Source organism: Lissotriton helveticus, chromosome 2_1 (assembly GCF_964261635.1).
Source record: "Lissotriton helveticus chromosome 2_1, aLisHel1.1, whole genome shotgun sequence".
Classification (NCBI taxonomy): Eukaryota; Metazoa; Chordata; class Amphibia; order Caudata; family Salamandridae; genus Lissotriton; species Lissotriton helveticus.
In genome coordinates, this window is record NC_136059.1 from 1,514,328,531 (window position 1) to 1,514,352,288 (window position 23,758).

The following is a 23,758-nucleotide window of genomic DNA, read 5'->3' on the forward strand; positions in this document are numbered from 1 at the left end:
GCCCCACCGTGAACAGCCTGAATACAACGGATCCCAAAGTGACCTCTGGAGGCCTTAAGACTTTTAAACATGATAACATTGTATGCTGGAGATGGGGCTGGGCAGACGAGTCAGTCTGATTGCACAAAGCTGCACTTAAAATTGCACTTGGAAGACTTTCCATACCTGTCCCTTAAAGCGTTAAATGGCCAACCCGATTCTCGAAATTCTAGTGCCCCGCGTTAGGTTGCTCAGCATCCCGCAGAGTAGAGTAATGACAGCGTTGGGCTTTGGAGCGCCACGTTAAAAGCAACTGCAATGCTAAATTCTTGTTTACAGACCTTTTTACCAAAAACAATCACACATAACGTATACTTTAATATATTATTTACAGATGTAAAAATATTGCCGCTTAAGACCACGTTCTAAAAACAACTCCCGCATAAGTGCAGTGCATGTCTTAGTCGTACATTTATAATGAAATGACTCCTGATTTCCCATTGCTCTCACAGCACGCTTCCTTCTCAGACAGCTATGTCTGGGGCGTGGAATATCCCATCATAGCTTAGAACAACGTGGCGTGTTGTGCCACACTACAAGTGGACGGGAGCTCTCTATTGTTGAGGCTGAATGTTTCAACTGAACTAATACTGCCAGCCGTTCCCGACTCTCTCCTCTGTACCTTCACATACTTGTAAAGGGCTACCCCATTACAAAGCGGTTACCTTTACTTTGTGGGGCTGGTGTACGATAGCTGTAATGTTACCCTAGCAACAGTTACCTCTATTGTAATAGATGTTCGCAGGTGCTGCCTGTCACGTGATCTTTTAAGGAAATAGTTATTCTTGGTACAGCTCCCCTTCCCAAAACTCCATTTCGGAATGCCAATTATACAGGGGGGAGGGGGGGCTATACAGTATAACTAGAAGTTTACATGCTTGTGTGATGAAAATAGAGTAATGCAGCTGCGTCATGCAAAGGTATCGGTCGCACTAGTGTTCTGTTACAAAGAACGAATGATTTTTCCCCCCGATAACAAAATAAAAAGGAAAAAAAACGGGTAGGGGGGTTTATTTGAAACACAAAACCAGTACACGTAAAATGTATGTTATTGCAATATCTTTGTTCTCTCTCTTCATATAAATAACTTAAGGAAAATACCATACACAGACTATTGTAAAGTCTTTTGGCAAAGTGCAAGTAGTGATATCGTTATTGTAAATATTTTTTTAAAAACTGAATCCTTCATTGTTACAAAAAAACACACACACCTGATTCATTGACAGTGTAAAAGAACGGCATATTAAATGGCAAATATCTCACAAGAATGTGACCAACAGTGGTCTGTAGTTGGCACTTTTGGCGGATTGAGTCTGTTCCTCGATGGGTGCGATTGTAAACTCTCCAGGATCTATCACGATCCGGGTGCACCGGGGTCGCCAGTTTTGTTCTAGGCAGGTAGTTGGTGGGGGGCACTGTCCTTGTGCTGCACTTTTAGCGCCTCCAGTCTCAGTCCTCGGAGCACAAGCCTCCCTCCACAGTACAGTCCAGAAAGTTCCGCGGTGTCTCTAGAGGAGGTCGGAGTCGCAGGGCAGGGAGCTGAGGTGGCTCCTGGGTTTGGACGAGCCCCGGTACGGCTGCTCCCCGGCGGTCACGTCCATGGGGTTGGTGTAGGAGCGCGGCACGGTGCTGACCGAGTCCCGCTGCCGGGGGTCGCTACCGTAGTCACTGGTGTAGTCCCTGCGGGGGTCGTTGCGGGTGTAGTCCCTGCGCGGGTCGCTGCCGTAGTCTCCCCGGTAGGGGTCGCTGCTGCTGTAGCCTCCCCTGTAGGGGTCGCTGCTGCTGTAGCCCCCGCGCGGGCGCTCCGCGCTGCGCACGCTGTAGTCGGGGTAGTCGGCGCCCCCTGCGGGCTCCCGGCTGTAGGGGGCGCCCGCGCCGCCGCCCCCCGGCGCCTGCTTGCTGTAGTACTTGGCCGCCGGCTGGGCCTTGCCCCGCGCGCGCAGGGCCTCCCCGCAGCTGTGCACGAAGCTGAGCGCCAGCGAGAGGCCGCCCAGCACCTCGAAGCAGCTGCCGATGTAGCCCAGCACCAGGGAGTACCCCACCGCCAGGGTGGAGCCGGCCGTGAAGCCGGGCAGCGCCTCCAGCTGGTGGTTGTACCAGGAGACGGCCACCAGGCTGAGCACCCCCGAGGCGAAGACCACCAGCCCCCCGCAGCCCGCCAGCGTGTAGGAGGGCTCGTCCTGCCAGCAGCGCACCCCCAGCGACGACAGCACCACCCCGAGGAGGGTGACCACCATGGAGGTGATCATGAGCCCGCGGGCCGCCTGCACCTCGGGCCGCGCGAAGTAGGCCTCCCGCGGGAGGTTGCAGGCCCGCACGTGCGTGGACCCCACCTCGCTGCAGATGTCCCAGATGCCCTGGTGCTCCACGAAGTCCGGGGGCTGGTTGCTGATCGAGCTCTGCACGCGCCAGTCCGGCGCGAAGGTGCAGGTGAGCGCGAGCACCAGGCCGCAGGGGGCCAGCACCATGCCCACGATCATCGCCGCCGGGGTGCGCATGGCGCCTACGGTCGGGTCTGCTCTGTGGAAACGCAGCTCCGTCCACCTGTTGCGGCTTCACCACTCGCTGCCGGGAGTCATGTTACAGTGCAGAGGCTTGCTCAGGTAACGCCGGTCTCTCAGGAGTGTGTTTCTGCCTTGTACTCCTGCCTCTTGTTCCGTGGCCTCCCCTCGGGTCGCTGCCCTGGTGCTGCCCTCTCTCCGTGCTCCTCCTGTGCACACTTCCTTCTGCTTCTCCTCACGTCTCGCGTACCTCTGAGCGAAACCAACCCGACCGGCCAGACAGAAACTGCCGTGGCGACTGTAGTACAGCAACAGGAGGAGGAGGGGCAGGCAGGGGTGGGGTGGGGTGAGGGCGCCTCTCGATGAACACCTGCAGCGAGCTGCACGCGGCGCCTGCCCGCAGCCACAGCTGAAAGCTGACACTGTCCAACAGGGGCCTAGGCTAGCGCGCCCTAATGCAGCACGTGCAGTTGCACCGGGGCAATGCCTCTAAAGGGACTATTAAAAGGCCAATTATGAATGTAGTTTTCCGCGCCCTAACTGTATTGTGTCAACGTTTTTCATGTTTGCCCCCTATCTACGCCGGTCGCGTCACTATATATATATATATATATATATATATATATATATATATATATATATATATATATATATTATGGCGGCACTGGCTGAATAAAGAATGCACTTAAAAATCGGGTCCACGCTCCTCTGTCCGTGAGAAATTGGAGTGAAGGCGTGTTGGGAGATATATATCTACCTCCACATATACATCCTTCCGCTACAGGACCATCCAATAAGTTTGCAATTAGCCGCGCCTGCAAAAGGCATGATGTGCTTCAGAACATAAAACATATAGATGCAAATGGTAACCTTTTGAACGTTGGCTGCTTGTTTTCTCAAGAAACCCCTAATTCAGTGCGGTGCGACCCGAAGGTAGGAGGATGTGTAATGCAACAAAAAAATGTTGACCGAAGCTATCATTTCTCCGTGTCCCATTGATGGTATGCGTTTCGTTATACTCTACTTAAGATAAAATGCAGCGCATTTTGTCTGCCAGTGTGATGCCCCCATCTCAACTGGCCCTTGCTCAAAACTTTATTTTTTTGTATAGCGAAGATATCGGGTATCCGAGCGCTTTACATGAGCACCCGTATTGTTACAGATGGACACATTATTATAATTTTTTGGGACAAACTCTCCGTTCTTCCAGGGAGAGTTAGTGGCTCGTGGGCAGCGAGGTCCATCCTAAATTCAAATCTCTGGCTTGTTGTCCGGTATCTGCACGCAGGTGACGTTACCGGATTAGATCATAACACTTTCACACCTTTTTTTACAGATCTCACACACAGGATCGACTCTCGTCCCCAAGGCCAGGTTTCATTTGATTATCAACAAACGCTTTGTTGTAGTAGACAACATGCAAATTAGATCAATTAGTGACGACAAACACTGCTGTGCCCGAAGGGCGCGCACAATCTTTCCGTAAGATTCGATCAAGGGCCATTATTACATATGTAACATTGTAAACAAGAGCGCTTTCTTGACCCCGTCGCCTTTGCATTCCCTTGGCTTCACCGAGATCATTTTGCCAACCTACTTTGAAGAGCTGCTCCCTTAAGTATGTGAACAAGGGATTATTCATTTGTTCTTTATATCCAATTGTTTGAGAGGATTATGTACGTTTAAGGAAGCTTTAATCAAACACAAAGACTTTCAGTGATACATAGCATTTGTTCTAAAGCAAGATCAGAGGCTCTGTAATGTTATTTTCTTGACTTTTCTCTCTACAGAAATCAAGAATTGATTGTGCCAAATAGGTGTGGCTTGTAACACACAAGACAAGTCAGATCTCTTGGTTTTACCAATCCGCCGTTTGTGGACTGTGACTGTTTCCTGAGGGTCGTTGCAGTCATTCTTGCCAATATTTTTTTTGATCTGGTGTGGGAAAAAATCTGTAGTAGTTTCTGAGTTACATTTATGGGTGCAAAGGGAACTCTCTGCGCCTATATGAGCATAAAAGCTAAAGCACACAAGTACAGAACATACATTTGTGTTCATGCAGATGGTGCCAATGAAGATCACGTAACAAACTGAAAAAATTGGTTCTGCTGGTGTATAAACCCAAATAGTGGACAGAACACATCCTTCAAACATATGCAACACGTCTTGGCAAAGGCAAAAGGTTTTGCTTATGCAAATATTTGTCTTTTTTTCTTTTTTTAAATAACAATTTTTATTGAGTCAATCGTCCGATACTATGCAGAGCCCTGTAACCCAGAGACCAACTGCTACATTTTACAATACTGAGAACAATTGTGTTTACTTTTATGAAATATCCCTTACAAAAGAACAGAATATGCAACAAGAATTCTCCACCCCCCAATGCACTGTCATTGTACCATATCTTATGCAGCCCCTCCACTCCCACCACAGCATTGACAAACCCCTCTGCACCATTAATTTACTGCACCACATCCCGGCTCCCTTATCCCTGAAATGCCTCATCACCAGTAGAATCAGGCTCCAGGGGAAGGCCTCTATAATCCGCCCACCTCTTCCATTTCTTTACATGCTTTTGCGGGCACCCCGTGCCTTAAAGATAGGAAGTTCCAGTCCCATGTAAAGTCCAACCCATTTTTCCATGCTGACAATGAGGGTGACACCTTCGCCTACCAATTCCGTGCAATGTCTCGTTTGGCTAGTATAAACCCCAATAACATCAAGTGGCGCTTGTAGATATTCCCCCCCCACACCCTCCATTATATGTAATAGCCCTAATCTAGGTGATATGGGAGCGCCCAACCCAAGACCTCCGCCAGACAACCCACCACCCCCGCCAGAACCTAGCAATCACACTACACTGCCACACTTTATGGAAGAGGGTGCCATCCTATTGACCACATCGCAAGCAAATTGGGGATGCCGCCAGGCCTCCGCAATCTGACACAAGTATAATATACTCGGTGTAACTAGTTGAATTGAATTAACCGGAGGCGCATTGCAATTTCAGCCTCCGGGGGGAGGCCAGTGCCTCCGTCCAATCTTCTCCCTCCAATGGGCCAAGGTAGTCATCCTATACCTCACTGAGTCTATCCAACATAGTGGGACTATTTGTTAAGCCTGGGCGTAGTTTGCGAAGTAGCGCTACGCGTTGCTTCGCTTCGCACTACGTGAACTGCGTAACGCACTGTGCAAAATGCTGTTCGTACTGATAGCACAGTGCAGACAAGCATCCGGCACTGTGCAATCAGCAGTTTTCTCAACGCAGACTGGTAGTTTCTCGTCGCGAGCATACGCAACCACTCGCATTGAGAAATCTGACCTCCCCGCGTTGAGAATCTCGCGGGAGCATTATTTTCCACGCTCGCGATCAAGCAAAAAATGACCGCTACATGTATTTGCTCTGTGCTACGTGCAATTTGCGTAGTGCGAAGTAGCGCAAACTTCGCAAACTACGCTAGCGTAGTGCTTTACCAAGGGTTATTTTTTACTAGAGATTGATAAATCCGAGAAATTTTATGGTCTTGTAAATCCTCCATAAACAATTTGGCTTCAATAGGGCTAAAGTCCAGAAGAGACTCCATTTTTTTTTTATCTTTGACAATGTTTTTTTTTTTTACGTCGTACAGCATTTGAGCACTTTACCTCTCTCTACTATATTGAGGCTCTTCTGTCCTGGTCATGAAACTGCCCTCTCAACAACACGCCCCCCCACACCTTTACTACTAACCTTACTGGTGCAGGTGCTGCACGAAATTCGTAGCATTAGGTAAGTAGACTAAAGGTGCACTGCAGTCACGTATCCCTTGCTTTGCAGTACCACAAAACAGTCCCTACCTGCAGTGCGTTTGTACAGCATGGCTCGCAGTTCACTTCACTTTAGTGAGCCTGTGCGCATCAAAATAATTCTGGTAAAGTTTTTATTTTTATTTTGCTGTTTTATGTAGCACAAGCTTGATCCGAGTGTATCAGAGCACTTTATATGAGCTCCAGTTGCATTACAGACACTTTTTTTTTTTTTTTAGGCAACGGAATATTAAGTGATTTGCCTAGAATCACAGTATTCATGAGCCTTCAGCCAGACTTGAACTTGTTTCCCCAGCCTCAAAGTCGTCCGTTAAGCCGCAAAGTCCAAATACCCGTTGTCAGCTGCCGGGGCAGTGAAAACAGAGCTTTCATTTCATAAATATGCAAATGTGGGGCACTCCAGCAGAAGAACATGTATAATTAACAGTGAACATTCTACAGTGATGGCTCTACAGAAAAACAGCAGTTGTCACTAGAGAAGCTGGGTAAAGAAAAGCCACAGAGAGGTGGAATTGTCTTTCCAAAAATGTTTGCCACCCCAAAACATTAACCACAGTACCCCTTGCATCATCAAAGACTTTGTACCTACATTTTGACTTGTTAATTATGCCACACCATCCATGCAGTATACATGAGTAATTGGGCGCCATACACAGCAAAAAGAACAATTGTTGGCACAGGCTGTTCTGGCGTAAATAAATGAGTTCAAGTAAAAATAAATTAGCGTTTTGCAGCCTTCAAGGTTCCCAGGCTGAACATTACACTAGATCTCCTTGCAAAGGGGGAAACCGGCAGAACCGATTCTAATATGGGGTAGTGACTCATAAACAGCAATGTGAGAATTTAAATATATCACCGAAAAAAGTCTGAACAGGTCAGAGGAGCAGTCATGGCGGGAAACAAACTGCGTTTTGAAGCCATATTAAAGAAGCACATACCAGCAAGTAAAACAATCACTCATAGCCTGACAAAAACTGACATGAACTATTCTTTTAAATTACCACTTGCGCTTGAGTTATTTTCTCACTCAGCTGTTGCATTCAATGCATCAGTGTACTCCCAAGCTACAACAGGTTCATGTCAACAAAGACGCATCATTTGAGTTCAGGACAGTAAAACACGAACCAAAGTCAAACCATGTCTCAAAGAGCAATACCAATAAACTACATTACAGTTAAAACTGGCATTTGCAATGCAATAGGTCTCTCGTTTACAGAACTCTCAAATGCGAGACCTATTACATTGCAAAGGGTTGTTTGCAAAAGCGCCCCGTGCAACGCTTTAACTTTAATGGCGGCCCTACCCCTTTCCTTAGATGCGGCTTGTCTAAAGAAAGGGGCGTGGCTGCCATTATTGCACAGGTAACAGGGGGGGTCGCCATGGAGGTTACAAACGAAGACAAGGCGCTACTAAGGAGGGACTACCAACCTATTATTTAATCAGAAGCTAGCATTTACCAAGGACAAGGACACAAGCCAATGAAAAATATGGGCAGAGCTTCACCTCCATACACCGAATACAGCATGCCTTGCAGAGCAGCGCATGCGCTGGCCAGGCTCAGCCTAAAAAATATAAAGTTTCCGTACTGCGCAAGCAATTACATTTCTGGCCAATAAAGGCTGGCAAAAGAACAATGCTTTGTACATCAGAAATGGACATAGCTTGGTAGAATACATATATATTTAAATCCCACCGGCTCTCTTTTTACACTTATTGTGCAATCTTTTATGGAACTCCATTATCAGAAGTATATTCACTTTGTGAGACATCCTAATGGAAACATTTGTGTGAGGCGTAGTTAGGTTTTTGTTTCTAGTGTAATCGGTCTCTGTTAAAGTGAGGTGAAAAGAAGTAGGAGATTCTTTATTTCTAGTAAATCAGTTAATGGGGCATTTGCTAACCCAGGTAAGTTCATAGAGCAGGACAAGTACAACAAAAAGGTGCTAAAACTATTTATTTTCATTCCAAGTCACTCAAATATGCCCTTTAATCAGGACTGTATACCCCACCAATTCCAAACCAAAGCTTCTTGGTCTGATTAGATTCTATTGGATTGGAAATTAACTCTAATACTAGAGCAGTGGAATTAGCAACTTCTACGATATTAGCTCAGGCTTTTTCCAACGAGTAGCTTGTGAACTACTGGTAGCTCTCCAGCTCTCTGTAGGTAGCTCTCCTGTGTGCTCCAGAGCCTACTAACTTTTGCTTGCTTGTAATATTATATGTATTCCAAAATTGAAAAGCATGTGATCAGGTTGAAAGTGTGTAATTTCAAAACTAATAAACCAGTCTTTAAAAAAAAAGGATCCCCACAATATATTTAGAGGTGATGCTTCAGATAAATCATGCAGGATTACATATTTTATTACCTTTGTGCCAGCGGGATTGCAGCTGGGGATGTCATGTGTTACCTATGTAAAGGCATTCGAAATTGAAAAATACTTTTTTACATTACTGCGGTATACCCTGCCTGATGCACTGCAGTGATCACTGCTGGTAATCTTTCATGCAGTGGATTGTTTTGTAATCTTGTGTGATTTGGTCGCTATTACAATGCTGTTGTTAGTAGCTCAGGGTGATCTTCATTGAACATAAGTAGCTGACAGGAGCACAGATTCCTCTGGAGCAGTACCCTCCAGATGTACACTTTTCAGAACCACTGACTCTGCTGCTCTTAAAACCAGAGGTTCCCAGTAGCCAGATCAGGGGAAGAGTTTTTGGGGGGTACTTGCAGGGAGGGGGATCTGGAATTAGATGGTAGATGTAGATCATTGGAAACTCTTGGAAGGAGGTCTTACATATAAATAATACTTGACAGATTAATTACATTATTTATGCTGACTATTCCCTGACGCAATCTGACACTTCTTTACCTGTGAAAGGAAAACCAACATGAGCTACTGAAGTACTAAAATATATATACCATAGAGCTATACTTACCAATAGCCCATATACCTTATTTACCAAGAATAAGTCAGCCGGCAATGGAGAAGGTTCAATCGTTTATTTTGCAAAAGCGCCCTATATAGGGGAGACCCCCTCTCGCCACAGCCCTCAAAGGTGTGCAGAGGAGAGACTGCTGGATCACATTCAATACAGTGCATATATACTTTCGGCATACCTCATAGAAACCTGTACATGGAAAAGTACCAGTTCTGGAGAAGCCAACAGGAAAACCCATATAAGGCACAATTGATTGATTCAAAACTCAGCTCAAGTTATTCCGGGGGTAGGTCAATAAAGGTGCCTCCCTTTCATTCTGGTATACGGGAGTACAGGCATAGTGCCTGCAAGAATGTGCTCATTCTTCAAGAAAGACAGATGTGACCTTGAGTTTCCTAAGTTAGAATAAACGGTCTGTTTGTAGCCCAGGCTGACCTTTCAGGCTCTCCTCTCTGCAGCATGTCACATGCTTTCCTAACTAACGAAAGAGGCCCCCGAGAAACGAAATCAAGATGGTGTTTGTTCAGTTCGGGCCCGATTTTTAGGATATACATGTGTCGAGTGTATTCACAAGGGGTTTCTATCAAAGTAACATTCATATGTATTGGATACATTAAGACAACATTATATAGTATTGATTTTATATTCCTTCAGACCGCCCTTTTGGGGTGATGTAGCCAATATATAATATAACTGGTCTCCTAATCTAAGAACACACCTTCATCTATCTGCATGAGGTCGGTAACCTCCTTTTGCACTAACTGCTTCTCAATTTTTGCCTGTCGTGAAACGGTCAGTGAGGACGTGAGCTTGGTAGCACAATAAGAGCAGCATGCCTGTCCACAATGAAGGCACAGGCAACAAACAAATACCACTCCAAGTGCTCCAGCCAATATCATGAAAATTTTCCAGCCCCAAGTGGAGAGGAGGTCCCAGAACCACCCGGTTAAAGACCAAGTACCAGTGTCAGCATGGACTTTCGCAGCTAAGCGATGTAATTTCTGAATGGCCAAGTGTATGGTTGGAGCAGAATCTGAAATATATACACAGTAGGAGCTGCCGATCACACGGCATGCTCCTCCTCGATCAGCTAGGATGACGTCAAGCACCATCAGATTTTGAAGCGATACAAGCCTCGTAGCCTGAAGCTCTACAGTTAGGTTAGTCAAAATCCCAGTAGTAGTTTGAACTACATTTTCCACTACTCTAGAGAGACGTCTAATATCTCTGCTAGTAAAAATAGGACCCCCATATTGGAAAGAGACCCTTTGCTATATCTACAAACTGCTGAGAAGCAGTATCGGTCTGATCAGTGCCATCAGTGTCAATACTTCTGCTAACTCGGTAAGGATCTGAACTTCGTTTAGTCAGCTGGTGTGTCTTGTGATAATTAGAAGGGGCTATATACACCGGGGGAAAAGGAAGGACAGGTAACATCGCCCTGCCCAACCTCTGGGGAGCCAAGTATAAGCGTTCTCGCCGCATACAAAATACACATTAGGTGGTTATCAAAGGCGGGATGCTGCTAGTATGCAAAGTGTAGGTGTAGTTACATCTACTATCTCCTACTTTAACATGACCTTGTCCTTATATACAAAAAGAAGCAGTACTATTCAGGATAGGAACTGGCATTGCCTTATCAGTAACATTACGATCCTGGAAATGCTAAAATATTGCATGGAGTTAAATTGTTCAAAATCTAACATTTCTTCTTTTAGCCAAGTAGCATTTTCATAAGTGGTACACATATTCATACAGGCATCTGGATCTAAAGATCCCTCCCCTTGGTTCCCCTGAGCATCAAATCCCTGATGTTGTTCGATATACTTTAAAACAGCTTCATAATCAATTCAATTTCATAAGTTTTTTTTCGATTTCAAAATCATAAGACAACAACAACTAGACATTTAGATATTTAAGAGACCCATTTACATGCCATATATAGCTAAAAACTATATCTGTTATGCCATCCATCCAACTATTAAAACAATAAATTAAGTACATTTGATGAGTTGTAGCAGATAAGTCATATCTTCTTTTCCTAAGTCCTATCTAAGCTCATACAATTCATTATACAAGTTTCTTTAAAAAAAATTAATAAAAATAAAAGATAAAATGCCATAGTTTTACACCTAAAACGTGTGGCATTCTGTATACTTTAGAGTAGCATGATCACAAGAAACCATTAAGAAAAACTCGATTTGTCACTGTAGCCTTATTTTGCGTGCTCGGATAATGTTATGTTATGTTATGTGTATACTTCTATAGCGCACGGCCAATCCACTGGAGTATCCCGGCGCTTTAACAAAGGCACCCAACCGAAGAAGGGAGGAACATAACACTAAGGAAAGCGTGCAAACACCAGAGACAGCATCACAATTAAGGGAAGAGCCAAGTCTTTAGGGCCCTACGGAACAACAGAAGACTAGAGGTCTGTCTTAAAGAGATTGGAAGATCATTCCAGGCAAGAGGAGCCAAGTAGCGAAAAGACCGTCCTCCTGCTCTTGCCCGTTTGATAATGGGAACACTCATTTTTGATAAGAACGAGGATCTGAGAGATCTAGGGGGGTTATACCAAGACAGTCGTTTGGAGATATATTTAGGACCTATGCCATGTAGGGCCTTGAAAGTCATGGTCAAAGTTTTGAATAGAATCCTTTTAGCAATTGGGAGCCAATGCAGTGTAGAGAGAAGATCAGTGGCTCTGGCTTTTCTTGGAAGACCAAAGATGGCTCGGGCTGCAGAATTCTGGGCGATTTGCAGACGCCTGACCAGATATTTAGGAAGTCCCAGAAACAAAATATTTGCATAATCCAGCCTAGAGCCAATCAGTGCCTGGACAATAATTTTTCTGTGTTGAATAGAGACTAGAGGGAGAAATTTACGAAGCATCCGCAGGATGCCGAAACATTTCCCAGTGAGAGATGAAATATGTGGTCCGAAAGATAGCTTGTTGTCAATCACCACTCCCAAATTTTTAGCTTTCACAGACGAGCTAGTGGGAGGAAACATGTCTTGCGGCCACCAGGTTTTCCAGTCAGGCTCAGATGAGCAGCCAAAGAAGAGCAACTCCGACTTGTCGGAGTTGCACTTCAGCCCATGACGTCCAAACCACTCAAAAACAGCACTCAAACAGCCCTTGACCTGGGCACCATCAAACTGGCCATCCTTGTTACTTACAAAGAGGAGCTGGGTGTCGTCAGCATAGCTGACAATCCGGGCGCCGAAAGACTCCGCTGTCACCGCCATGGGGGCCATAAAGATGTTAGAGGAGAGGGCTCAGGATGGAACCTTGAGGGACCCCCACTTCAAGCGGTGACATTTCGGCGGAGAAGGGAGGCGCCCAGATTGTCTGTCGGCGGTCGGCTAAGAAGGATTTGAGCCAATTCCACACCGTTCCCCGCAGACCAAAATCCCAAAGTCTGGAAAGAAGAAGTGCATGGGGAACGGTGTCGAACGCCGCCGACAAATCCAGCATAATCAGTACCACTTTTTTCCCAACATCCAACTCCTCCCTGATGGCATCTGTGACGTCCAGGAGCGCGGTCTCCGTGCTGAAAATCCGCATCCGCATCCAGTGGAGAAACTTAGCAACAGTGATGACCACTGCCTGAGAGTTATTGGTTCGAAGAATCCTTACGGACTCACAGCCTGTTTTAAGACCTAACTGGAGACAGATAGGTTTTATCCATGATGTCCTAGGGGCTTTATATGCAGGACAGACAAAGAGTATATGCCCAATGCCTTCTCGCTGACTGGGGCAGAAGGGACAGACAGAGCTGTGTCCCCCGCTCCATTTCACAGAAAAGGCATTGAGTGGTAATGTCCCAACCCTAAACTGATGGTATTTTTTCCTGTCCCCAGGAATGGTAATCCAGTCCCAATAACCCTCAAGAGCTGGGGAGTGTTTTAGTCCCAAGAACTCCACCGTTAAAGATGGACCAATGCAACGACCAAATCTTATTAGCACAAGCATATTCCAGTACAAATCTCTAAAAACTTTTCTTGGGGGAAATGTATTACCTAATGGGTCTTCCCACAAGGCAGGTAAGCCCAAGGCAATGTATGTAGCCCTTACCGCCCTCATCCATGGAGTTTTATGTGCCCTGTCGGCATCTCTAACCTCTAGGAAGGCCCGTGCATATTGGGAGAGTTCTGGGGTAACCCACAATCTCCTCCAGTAAGCTGCTGGTCTATAGCGAGCCATATCATCAAGGCGTTGAGATCCTAAGTCATAAAAAAGGGGAGTCAAGGGAGTCGATGCTGGGAGACCTGTAATGCCGCGCATGAATTTGTTTTGCGCGCCTGTCAGTTGATTTAAATTACTAAGTCCCCACAATTCTGCGCCATATAAAATGGCTGCTCCAACTTTGGCGTCATAAATCTTTAGAGCCAGGGTAATAGGCCTAGTGTGGGACTGGTAGAATTCTTTTGTAAGTGCTCCCGCCAATTGTGCATGTTTCGTGGCCAGCTGATTAGTGTGATGTTTCCAATCTAATTTAGATGATAGGGTGATGCCAAGGTAAGAAAAAACTTCGGTCTGTTCAAGTTGTATCCCATTCATGACCACCTTCCCTCTAACATTCTTAGATTTATGTAGGACCATGAACTTAGTCTTAGTTACATTTATGACAAGTCCATGGTCTTTGCAGAAGACCTCAAAAACATCAATGGCCTTTTGAAGGCCTTGTTGTGTTTTTGAAATTAGTAGCGTATCCTCTGCAAACATCAACCGGGGGATCAACTTACCATCCAACTTTGGAGCATCGGTTGGTTGATGTTCATAGTAGCCGATCACCCTGTTGATGTATAGTGAAAAGAGGGTCAGTGCCAGAACGCACCCTTGGTGTACTCCCCTAGCGATTCGGTACTTATCGGTTACACTCCCCTGCTGGTTCCAACGGACTTGAGCAAAATTGTCCTGATGTAGTTTGATTAAAAAGGACAAAATATCCAAAGGCATGCCCTGATCTTCAAAAGCTGCCCACATTTTTGCACGTGGCACCAAGTCGAACGCAGATTTAAGATCGACAAAAGCCGCAAAGAGTGTACCCCCCAAGCAAAACCACCCGCCAATAAATTAAAACAAATTTAAAAACTTGATCAACCGTACTAGTGTGGCTGCGGAACCCGGCCTGGAGAGGAGAGAGGACTTCTTCCTCCTCAATCCAACCCTGGATTCGCAGCAGTACTAACCTTGCTACCACCTTCTGTATACAATCAATAAGACTAATTGGCCTGTAATTCCCTGGGTCCGAGCAATCTCCCTTCTTAAAAATCGGAATAATCTCGGCCCCCTTCCAGGAATCCGGTATGGGTGAGCCCATAGCAATGCCATTTGCAAGCAGTTGGATATAAGGTGCCCAAACCTCCTTGTCATGCATAAATAAATCTGCTGGGACTGAGTCTAAGCCTGGTGCTCTACCCTTTGGAATAGTGTTCAATATTTTAATAACCTCTACTCTGGTAAAAGATAGAGGAGTAATGTCCCCATTGGTGACGGAGAGAGCCTCCCTTTCGTCACCAGCCGTATCAATTGATGCAAACTGGGAAGCATAGTGAGAAACCCACAGATTAGGTGAGACGTAGTTAGTCGGTTCGCCCCTATTAATCCCCTTTCCCCATTTGACCATATCCCAAAAGGAGCACATTGATCTTTCTTTACTTGCGCTCAGCAGCTCATTCCAATATTCTTCGTCCCAATCTCGTTTTGCCTCATATTTGATTATTTTATACATGGCACGGGCCTCCTTGACCCTATCCCTGTCTTTAGATTTAACAGCATTGGATAGGGTTTTATATGCAACCCTACATGACTTCCCATACCATTGGTCTTCCTTCTTGACAGGCCTATTCTGCTTATTAGATACCTTTTTTTTAAATAAAATAACATCTCAACTGGCTAAAAAGATTGTTGTGAGTCTGGCTAACATTTGAAATAGCTTCATCCACAGCAATATTTTTTTGTAATTCAACTGTTGCCTGGACAGTCAAATCCCTCATCGCAACTATATGCTCTTCATTCATTAAACAGTTAGCCCACCTTATTCGTCTAGTGTCATTAGACAAAGCTATTTCCACACAATCCGGAGGGTCCTCACGTTGATGAGTTTTAAATAGCCTAAATGATAAAACTAATGGGTCATGATCACTCTCGACTCGTTCCACTATCACCATATCCTTAAGATTTGGCCAGTTCTCTTTGTTAGTAAGGATATAATCAATACGACTATGGGATAAGCCGTTATTGAAAGTGGAGGCACCATGTTTATCGGAAGCCATTCTACCATTAGTAGCATGTAACCCATGCCCTACACATAGAACTTTAAGTTGGAGCGCTGCCTCTGTCCATTTTTTAATAGGCGCTAGTGACAACTGAGGGATATTCCATATAAAATCTTCCTCTAAAGTAAGATCTATATCATTGCTGTCTAAGGGTTCAAAACAACAATTAAAATCCCCTGCTACTCTAATGTTACCCTTTTTACAATAAGAAGCAAGGAGAACGTCTAGTTGATCAATTACATCAGAAGATTTGCCCCCCGGCACTCCCCTGGAACAGATGTTAAAAAGAAAAAGATCATTAGAACCAGGGCATTTGACTTGAATTAACAATATATCTGTGCTTTTGGTATCCACCTGATTGAGTATCTACAGTCTTGTTTTACCCAGGTAAGTAAGCCCTATTCGGTCTCCCCCGCAGACCCAGAGTGGCTGGGACAAAGAAATTAAGATATCCATGGTTGAATTCAGGGACAAACAACCAGGTTTCCTGCAGAAGAATGAAATCCAGGTATCTAGAAAGGATAGCCAATCCGAAGATGTTACCTTCTTTCTCAGCCCTGCCACATTCCACGAGACCAGGCTTGATACCTCTGGGAGAATATCGCTATTAGGTGACAGCCAATCCAATATCAACTAGACCCCCATTTTGTATAGAACCATTTGGACGGCCCTCCTTTAAGTGCTCAGGAATTTGTTAGCATCCACTATTTGGTGCAACGTCAATCCCAGGGAAGACGTTGACTTCCAGTAGACAAGTCCCGTCAAGTGAGGGGACACTATCGGGACCAGCAAGACACGATTCCACTTGATCCCTACCCAATTCTAAGTGGAGTCAATCGTTACTGTCCAGTGAGTTAAAGATCTCAAATCTATTACTAATAGCGAGCTGCTTGCGTGAAAAGCCCGTGGTGTAGTTTTGCTCATATCCTGAACTCCTGGGTGAGATGACGGATGATAGAAATAACCCAGTGGTAAGACATTAACACAACCATGATGGATCCTGACTGATCCGGTCTGCCTGAGGATATGTCTTACCAGTTCCGGAGAGCTAAAGTTCACCACAACACAGTCCCCTTTCGATCCCTTCCTTGAGTGACCCACCCATGCTACTCTGCGTACCATCTTAAAGTGGTCATATAATGGTCTCCTAGTACTGTTTTATTACTTAGGAAATGAAGGGCCTTGGTTTTAAGCCACGACCAATGCTCCTCTTCACTATCCGGGAGTTTAGGAACATTTGCCAAAATATTAGAGTAAGGGCACGCCTCCGGGGCAGGTGAAGAAAAACTTCCCTAGAGGAATTGTTCGCCAATGGTAATAATCTCCCGGTCGGGCCCTTGGGAGCAGACTTAGCTGTGAGGTTGTTTTGAGTGCCACAGCTGGTGACTTAGGTGCTGTGGTCACCATTGTAGCTGAAAGGCTCTCCTGCGCAGTGGCTATAGGAGCTATTGGAGCAGCGCTACTATGTGGAGGGACTAGTATGTTATGAAGCCCCCTATTAAGTGGACGCTCATTAGCAAGGTTTTTCTCCATAATAGCTATCCTACGTTCTATTGACTCAAGTTTCTCTATGACTGGGTGGACAAGTGCTCTAAATAGTTCCTCCAGGTGCCCAATCAACTCAGGCATGATTCCCTCATTAAGACAGTTTGGAGCAGTTGGCTGTGTATTATTCTCTACTTGTTTCACGGGATGAGATGTCGGGGGGGAATAACCTTTTCCCTTTGCTGACCCACCCCAGATGTGTAATTTTTATTCCTAGCTAATTTTGCATATTGGCGGCTTCCTTTCGGGGCACCATTTGCTTTTCTCTTCCCTGGGAGTTCATTTTTGGCCCCTGAAGGTAGACGTGACTGTCTTGTGTGGGTAGTGGGGGGAGAGGGCGAGGGAGTAAACATGGAGGAAAAAGTAGTATTAGACGTATATAATATGGGCACCCTATCGTCCTGTGGGGGTGAAACAACCACCTGTGAAACATCTAAGCAGGGATGTTTGCTCACAGAAACTTCAGAGCCCAAGACTTGTTCGGAATTTGTATTTGAATGGTGTAGAGGCTCTAGCGAGAGTCTTTTCTCCGTAAGTTCTATCTCTTTGTCTAATGCAGATTCTGCCCATTTGAGAAAAGCGTCCTTCGTCCTAACACCGCCACCCCCTGTCCCACCCCTATGGCTGGATTTACTCATAATTGGTAGTAGGTTTCGCCTTCAGAACCTTAAATTATAGCCCCAGCAACACGTACGATAACGCAATGCAATTGGCACACTTAGCTACATGTAAAGTCACAAGGTCCAAATGGAGTCAGCAATGTTAGGGGGATGGCCCGTCCCGGCCTCCTCTGGCCTCTGATGGCCACAGATGGCCCGCCCTTTGCCTGGGCTTAGCCCGCGCGCAGTCCAGCGACGTGGGGGCAGTCTGTTTTTTAAAGCGTCTACGGGCGCACAGGTGACGTGGCAAGTTCCGCTGGGGATCCCCTAAGGAGCCTGGGTGTTGTGGTCCTCGCCTCGGCGGCCGCTAAGGTGGCAATTAGGGGTGGCGAGAGGACCAGCAGTGCGGGGAGAGGAGAGGAGCAACCAAGCGCCAGATTGAGGTATAGCAATCAATGCCCCCACTGTTGTTTGCAAAGTAAAAGGGTAACACCCGCTCCGCCGGGGCTGTCCGGTTTTTAAAGCACCTCCGGGCGCACAGGTGACGTGGCGAGTTCCGCTGGGGATCCACTAAGGAGCTTGGGTGTTGTGGTCCTCTCCTCGGCGGCCGCTAAGGTGGCGTTGAACGGCAGCGAGAGGAGCAGCAGTGCGGGGCGAGGAGAGGAGCAACCAAGCACCAGATTGAGGAATAGCAATCAATGCCCCCACTGTTGTTTGCAAAGTAAAAGGGTAACACCCGCTCCGCCGGGGCTCTCCGGTTTTTAAAGCGACTCCGGGCGCACAGGTGATGTGGCAAGTTCCGCTGGGGATCCCCTAAGGAGCCTGGGTGTTGTGGTCCTCTCCTCGGCGGCCGCTAAGGTGGCGTTAAGCGGTGGCGAGAGGAACAGCAGTGCGGGGAGAGGAGAGGAGCAACCAAGTGCCAGATTGAGGTATAGCAATCAATGCCCCCACTGTTTGCAAAGTAAAAGGGTAACACCCGCTCCGCCGGGGCTGTCCGGTTTTTAAAGCACCTCCGGGCGCACAGGTGACGTGGCAAGTTCCGCTGGGGATCCACTAAGGAGCCTGGGTGTTGTGGTCCTCTCCTCGGCGGCCGCTAAGGTGGCGTTGAGCGGCGGCGAGAGGACCAGCAGTGCGGGGAGAGGAGAGGAGCAACCAAGCACCAGATTGAGGAATAGCAATCAATGCCCCCACTGTTTGCAAAGTAAAAGGGTAACACCCGCTCCGCCGGGGCGGTCCGGTTTTTAAAGCACCTCCAGGCGCACAGGTGACGTGGCGAGTTCCGCTGGGATCCACTAAGGAGCCTGGGTGTTGTGGTCCTCTCCTCGGCGGCCGCTAAGGTGGCGTTGAGCGGCGGCGAGAGGACCAGCAGTGCGAGGAGAGGAGCAACCAAGCGCCAGATTGACGTATAGTAATCAATGCCCCCACTGTTTGCAAAGTAAAAGTGTAACACCCACTCCGCCGGGGCTGTCCGGTTTTTAAAGCGCCTCCGGGCGCACATGCGACGTGGCGAGTTCCGCTGGGGATCCGCTAAGGAGCCTGGGTGTTGTGGTCCTCTCCTCGGCGGCCGCTAAGGCGGCGTTGAGCGGCGGCGAGAGGACCAGCAGTGCGGGGAGAGGAGAGGAGCAACCAAACGCCAGATTGAGGTATAGGAATTGATGCCCCCACTGTTGTTTGCAAAGTAAAAGGGTAACAGCTTCATAATCCTTGTCAGTGTATCTTTTGGGATCAGCCACATAATGCAAATACATGAGAGATAGTAACTGAAACCAGGCTTCACAGCTCGCTAAGTGTGATAATGGCAAAGAAATGCATAAATCATGGCGATGCATTACGGATGGCAAAAGGCCACATACCCAGCAGCTTGTCTTATTCGTAGTGCTATGAGAATCATGCAACATTTCTATGCATAGGTTTCTCGATGTCACTCTTTGTGGGGCGGCAAGGTGTAAAAGAAATGCTCGGGTGGGGTTGCTGTAGTTTCTAATACCTTATGCATAGGGTATTGAAATTCCAAATACATAAACACGCTCATTAATATTATCATAATCACTGTAATAGTTATTACAAAGGCTATCTTCACTCTGGTAGCCCAACCAGAAAACATGGGGACATTTTCAAGAAAAGGTCTAGGAGCAAGAGGTCTCTCGTCTTCAAGAGCAAATCAGGCAAAAGGGATACATTCTAACTAAAAGTCCAAACTAAACTCAGGAAAAGGGTGCAAGCCAACTGCCAGATGGTTTCTTCTCCCTGTGTCCGTCTAGAGCCTCACAGGCAGGCTCTTATTATTCATCCACATAAACGATCTTCACTGTAATTTCGCCATTGCAATTTAGGCCCTTTATATCACAGTCTTTCTTTCTGAACAGAGCAATGTGTCAGTTCTTTTCTGGGGTATTGAGCAAGACACTGGACTGAACCCGTTGAGAGCTTGGAACTATCTTCAACTCTACAACTCAAGTCTTTCCCTGTCTCCTACAATCTGAAACTGGGGTATCGCGTGGTTTTCGGGGCCGTAAATTGTATCGAAGATGGCCAGGTTGCTCCTGGTCATGGAACAACACAGCAGCAGGGACATTTGGTGCAACCCGTTTTTCAGACGCCTCAGGGGGATCAGCCTTATCACGAGTTTCAGAAACTGAGGCTGATTCGTCTCCTTGCGGCATCAACAACCCTTCCTATTTGCCCAATTTCAATGGCATCCGAGAAAGACACAAAACTCAACCTTCGTTCTCCCTCTTGTGTCAGAACTCCATCTCGGTTGTGCTGATCAGAAGGAAGCGGTAAGGGTAGCTTCTTTATATGCGAAACGTGTATCCAGTGCTTTTTCCCATCTACTTTCACTGCTGTTCGGGTGGCCAAAAGAATTTGGTAGGGACGGCTCCACCTGGGTTCCAGACTCGATTTCCGTTGGTAATTTCGCACGAGGACCCACTGTCCTGGTTCCAAGCGATGTCCGGGACCCTCTGGCAGCGGCTGCAGTACTGCTGACACCTGTAGATGAATGGAACGCAGATCTTTAGTTAAAGCATACAGATCATCTGTCATCATAGGATAATCAAGATCGCGTAAAGATCTAGGCCTTGGGACACCCCACACATTTGGCTGGCTGACCAAAAACAACCTCATAAGGTGACAGCCCAGCCCGAGAATGGGGGGTTACTCTTATTGACATTAATGCTTAGGGTAGCGCATCAGGCCAACTCAAACCCGTACTCTCCTATATCTTTGCCATCTTCAATTTCAATATGCCATTATATTTCTCAACCAGTCCTGCAGATTGCGGGTGTCGTGCTGCATGAAATTTCTGTTTTATTTACAATCCCTTACAAATATAGTTAACGAGTTCTGCATTGAAATGTACCCCATTGTCTGTCCATATAATTCGGGGCAAACCAAATCGAGGCAGAAACTCTTTAATCAGGGCTCTTGCAGTGGCTAGGGCAGTGTTCTCTTTGGTGGGGTATGCTTCAACCCATTTACTAAACGCACAAACCACCACCACCACATACTTAAGATTATTTATTCTGTCAAATTGAATATAATCCATCTGTAGCACTTCAAGCGGCAGAGAAGGGGGCGCAAAATTTCCACTAAGGACTGTCTCTCTCCCACCGGGATTATGCTGTAAACAGACCATGCAGTATTTAACCACATGGGCCGCAGTCTTGGGGATATTCGAATTATTCCATACTGGGTCCAATAATGAACAAATACCTTTTGCTCCAATGTGGGCAGTGCCGTGGGCCATCACTACCACTGCGTACACCAGATTCAGAAAAGGGGGGGGGTGGTGATGAACAGAGTGTCTGAATTAAGCAGACCACTCTTACCCAGTCCAAAGATCAGGGCTTGATCCATCACCGTTATTTAGCTCACTGCCCCATCCCAGCTCAGAACCTGGCTATATGCAAATTAGTCTGTCCCTGGCCCAGTGCATCATGGGAACAGGGCAGACCAAACTACCAAGCCAATTCTTCACCAGAAAGGAGACAAGCTACCGGGGACCGGTTTCTGGCATTTCAGCCTCGTCGGCCCGGCTTGCTTGAATCCTGATGGAGCAGTGAGCAAGGGACTCATGTCTGAGTATACCCTGCCACACCTATTGTGGCCAAAAACGATTCAGAAAAGGGGGTGGTGATGAACAGAGTGTCTGAATTAAGCAGACCACTCTTACCCAGTCCAAAGATCAGGGCTTGATCCATCACCGTTATTTAGCTCACTGCCCCATCCCAGCTCAGAACCTGGCTATATGCAAATTAGTCTGTCCCTGGCCCAGTGCATCATGGGAACAGGGCAGACCAAACTACCAAGCCAATTCTTCACCAGAAAGGAGACAAGCTACCGGGGACCGGTTTCTGGCATTTCAGCCTCGTCGGCCCGGCTTGCTTGAATCCTGATGGAGCAGTGAGCAAGGGACTCATGTCTGAGTATACCCTGCCACACCTATAGTGGCCAAAAACGATTCAGAAAAGGGGGTGGTGATGAACAGAGTGTCTGAATTAAGCAGACCACTCTTACCCAGTCCAAAGATCAGGGCTTGATCCATCACCGTTATTTAGCTCACTGCCCCATCCCAGCTCAGAACCTGGCTACATGCAAATTAGTCTGTCCCTGGCCCAGTGCATCATGGGAACAGGGCAGACCAAACTGCCAAGCCAATTCTTCACCAGAAAGGAGACAAGCTACCGGGGACCGGTTTCTGGCATTTCAGCCTCGTCGGCCCGGCCTGCTTGAATCCTGATGGAGCAGTGAGCAAGGGACTCATGTCTGAGTATACCCTGCCACACCTATAGTGGCCAAAAACGATTCAGAAAAGGGGGTGGTGATGAACAGAGTGTCTGAATTAAGCAGACCACTCTTACCCAGTCCAAAGATCAGGGCTTGATCCATCACCGTTATTTAGCTCACTGCCCCATCCCAGCTCAGAACCTGGCTATATGCAAATTAGTCTGTCCCTGGCCCAGTGCATCATGGGAACAGGGCAGACCAAACTACCAAGCCAATTCTTCACCAGAAAGGAGACAAGCTACCGGGGACCGGTTTCTGGCATTTCAGCCTCGTCGGCCCGGCTTGCTTGAATCCTGATGGAGCAGTGAGCAAGGGACTCATGTCTGAGTATACCCTGCCACACCTATAGTGGCCAAAAACGATTCAGAAAAGGGGGTGGTGATGAACAGAGTGTCTGAATTAAGCAGACCACTCTTACCCAGTCCAAAGATCAGGGCTTGATCCATCACCGTTATTTAGCTCACTGCCCCATCCCAGCTCAGAACCTGGCTATATGCAAATTAGTCTGTCCCTGGCCCAGTGCATCATGGGAACAGGGCAGACCAAACTACCAAGCCAATTCTTCACCAGAAAGGAGACAAGCTACCGGGGACCGGTTTCTGGCATTTCAGCCTCGTCGGCCCGGCTTGCTTGAATCCTGATGGAGCAGTGAGCAAGGGACTCATGTCTGAGTATACCCTGCCACACCTATAGTGGCCAAAAACACTGCACTGGGACAGGAACAGACTAATTTGCATATAGCCAAGTTCTGAGCTGGGATGGTGCAGTGAGCTAAAAAACGGTGATGGATCAAGCCCTGATCTTTGGACTGGGTAAGAGTGGTCTGCTTTATTCAGGCACTCTGTTCATCACCACCCCCTTTTCTGAATCATTTTGTCCACCATAAGCGTGGAAGGGTATACTCAGATGTGAGTCCCTTGCTCATTGCACCATCAGGATTCAAGCAAGCCGGGCCGACGACGCCTGAAATGGCAGAAACCGGTCCCCGGAAGCTTGTTTCCTTCCCAGTACAAGAATTGGCTTGGTAGTTTGGTTTGCCCTGTTCCCATCATGCACTGGGACAGGAACAGACTAATTTGCATATAGCCAAGTTCTGAGCTGGGATGGTGCAGTGAGCTAAAAAACGGTGATGGATCAAGCCCTGATCTTTGGACTGGGTAAGAGTGGTCTGCTTTATTCAGGCACTCTGTTCATCACCACCCCCTTTTCTGAATCACTGCGTACACCAGGGCATTAGGCAATAGCCATCTC

At 47.0% G+C, this 23,758-nt stretch overlaps 1 protein-coding gene across 1 annotated transcript; it reads right to left on the minus strand.

Moving 5' to 3' along the window:
* Window positions 1-1,034: 1,034 nt before the first annotated feature.
* Window positions 1,035-2,824, minus strand: CLDN23 (claudin 23). Its single transcript, XM_078677553.1, has one exon. It carries the CDS (start codon window positions 2,535-2,537, stop codon window positions 1,548-1,550), a length of 990 nt encoding a protein of 329 aa, XP_078533679.1. The 5' UTR covers window positions 2,538-2,824; the 3' UTR covers window positions 1,035-1,547.
* Between the last annotated feature and the right edge of the window lie 20,934 nt (window positions 2,825-23,758).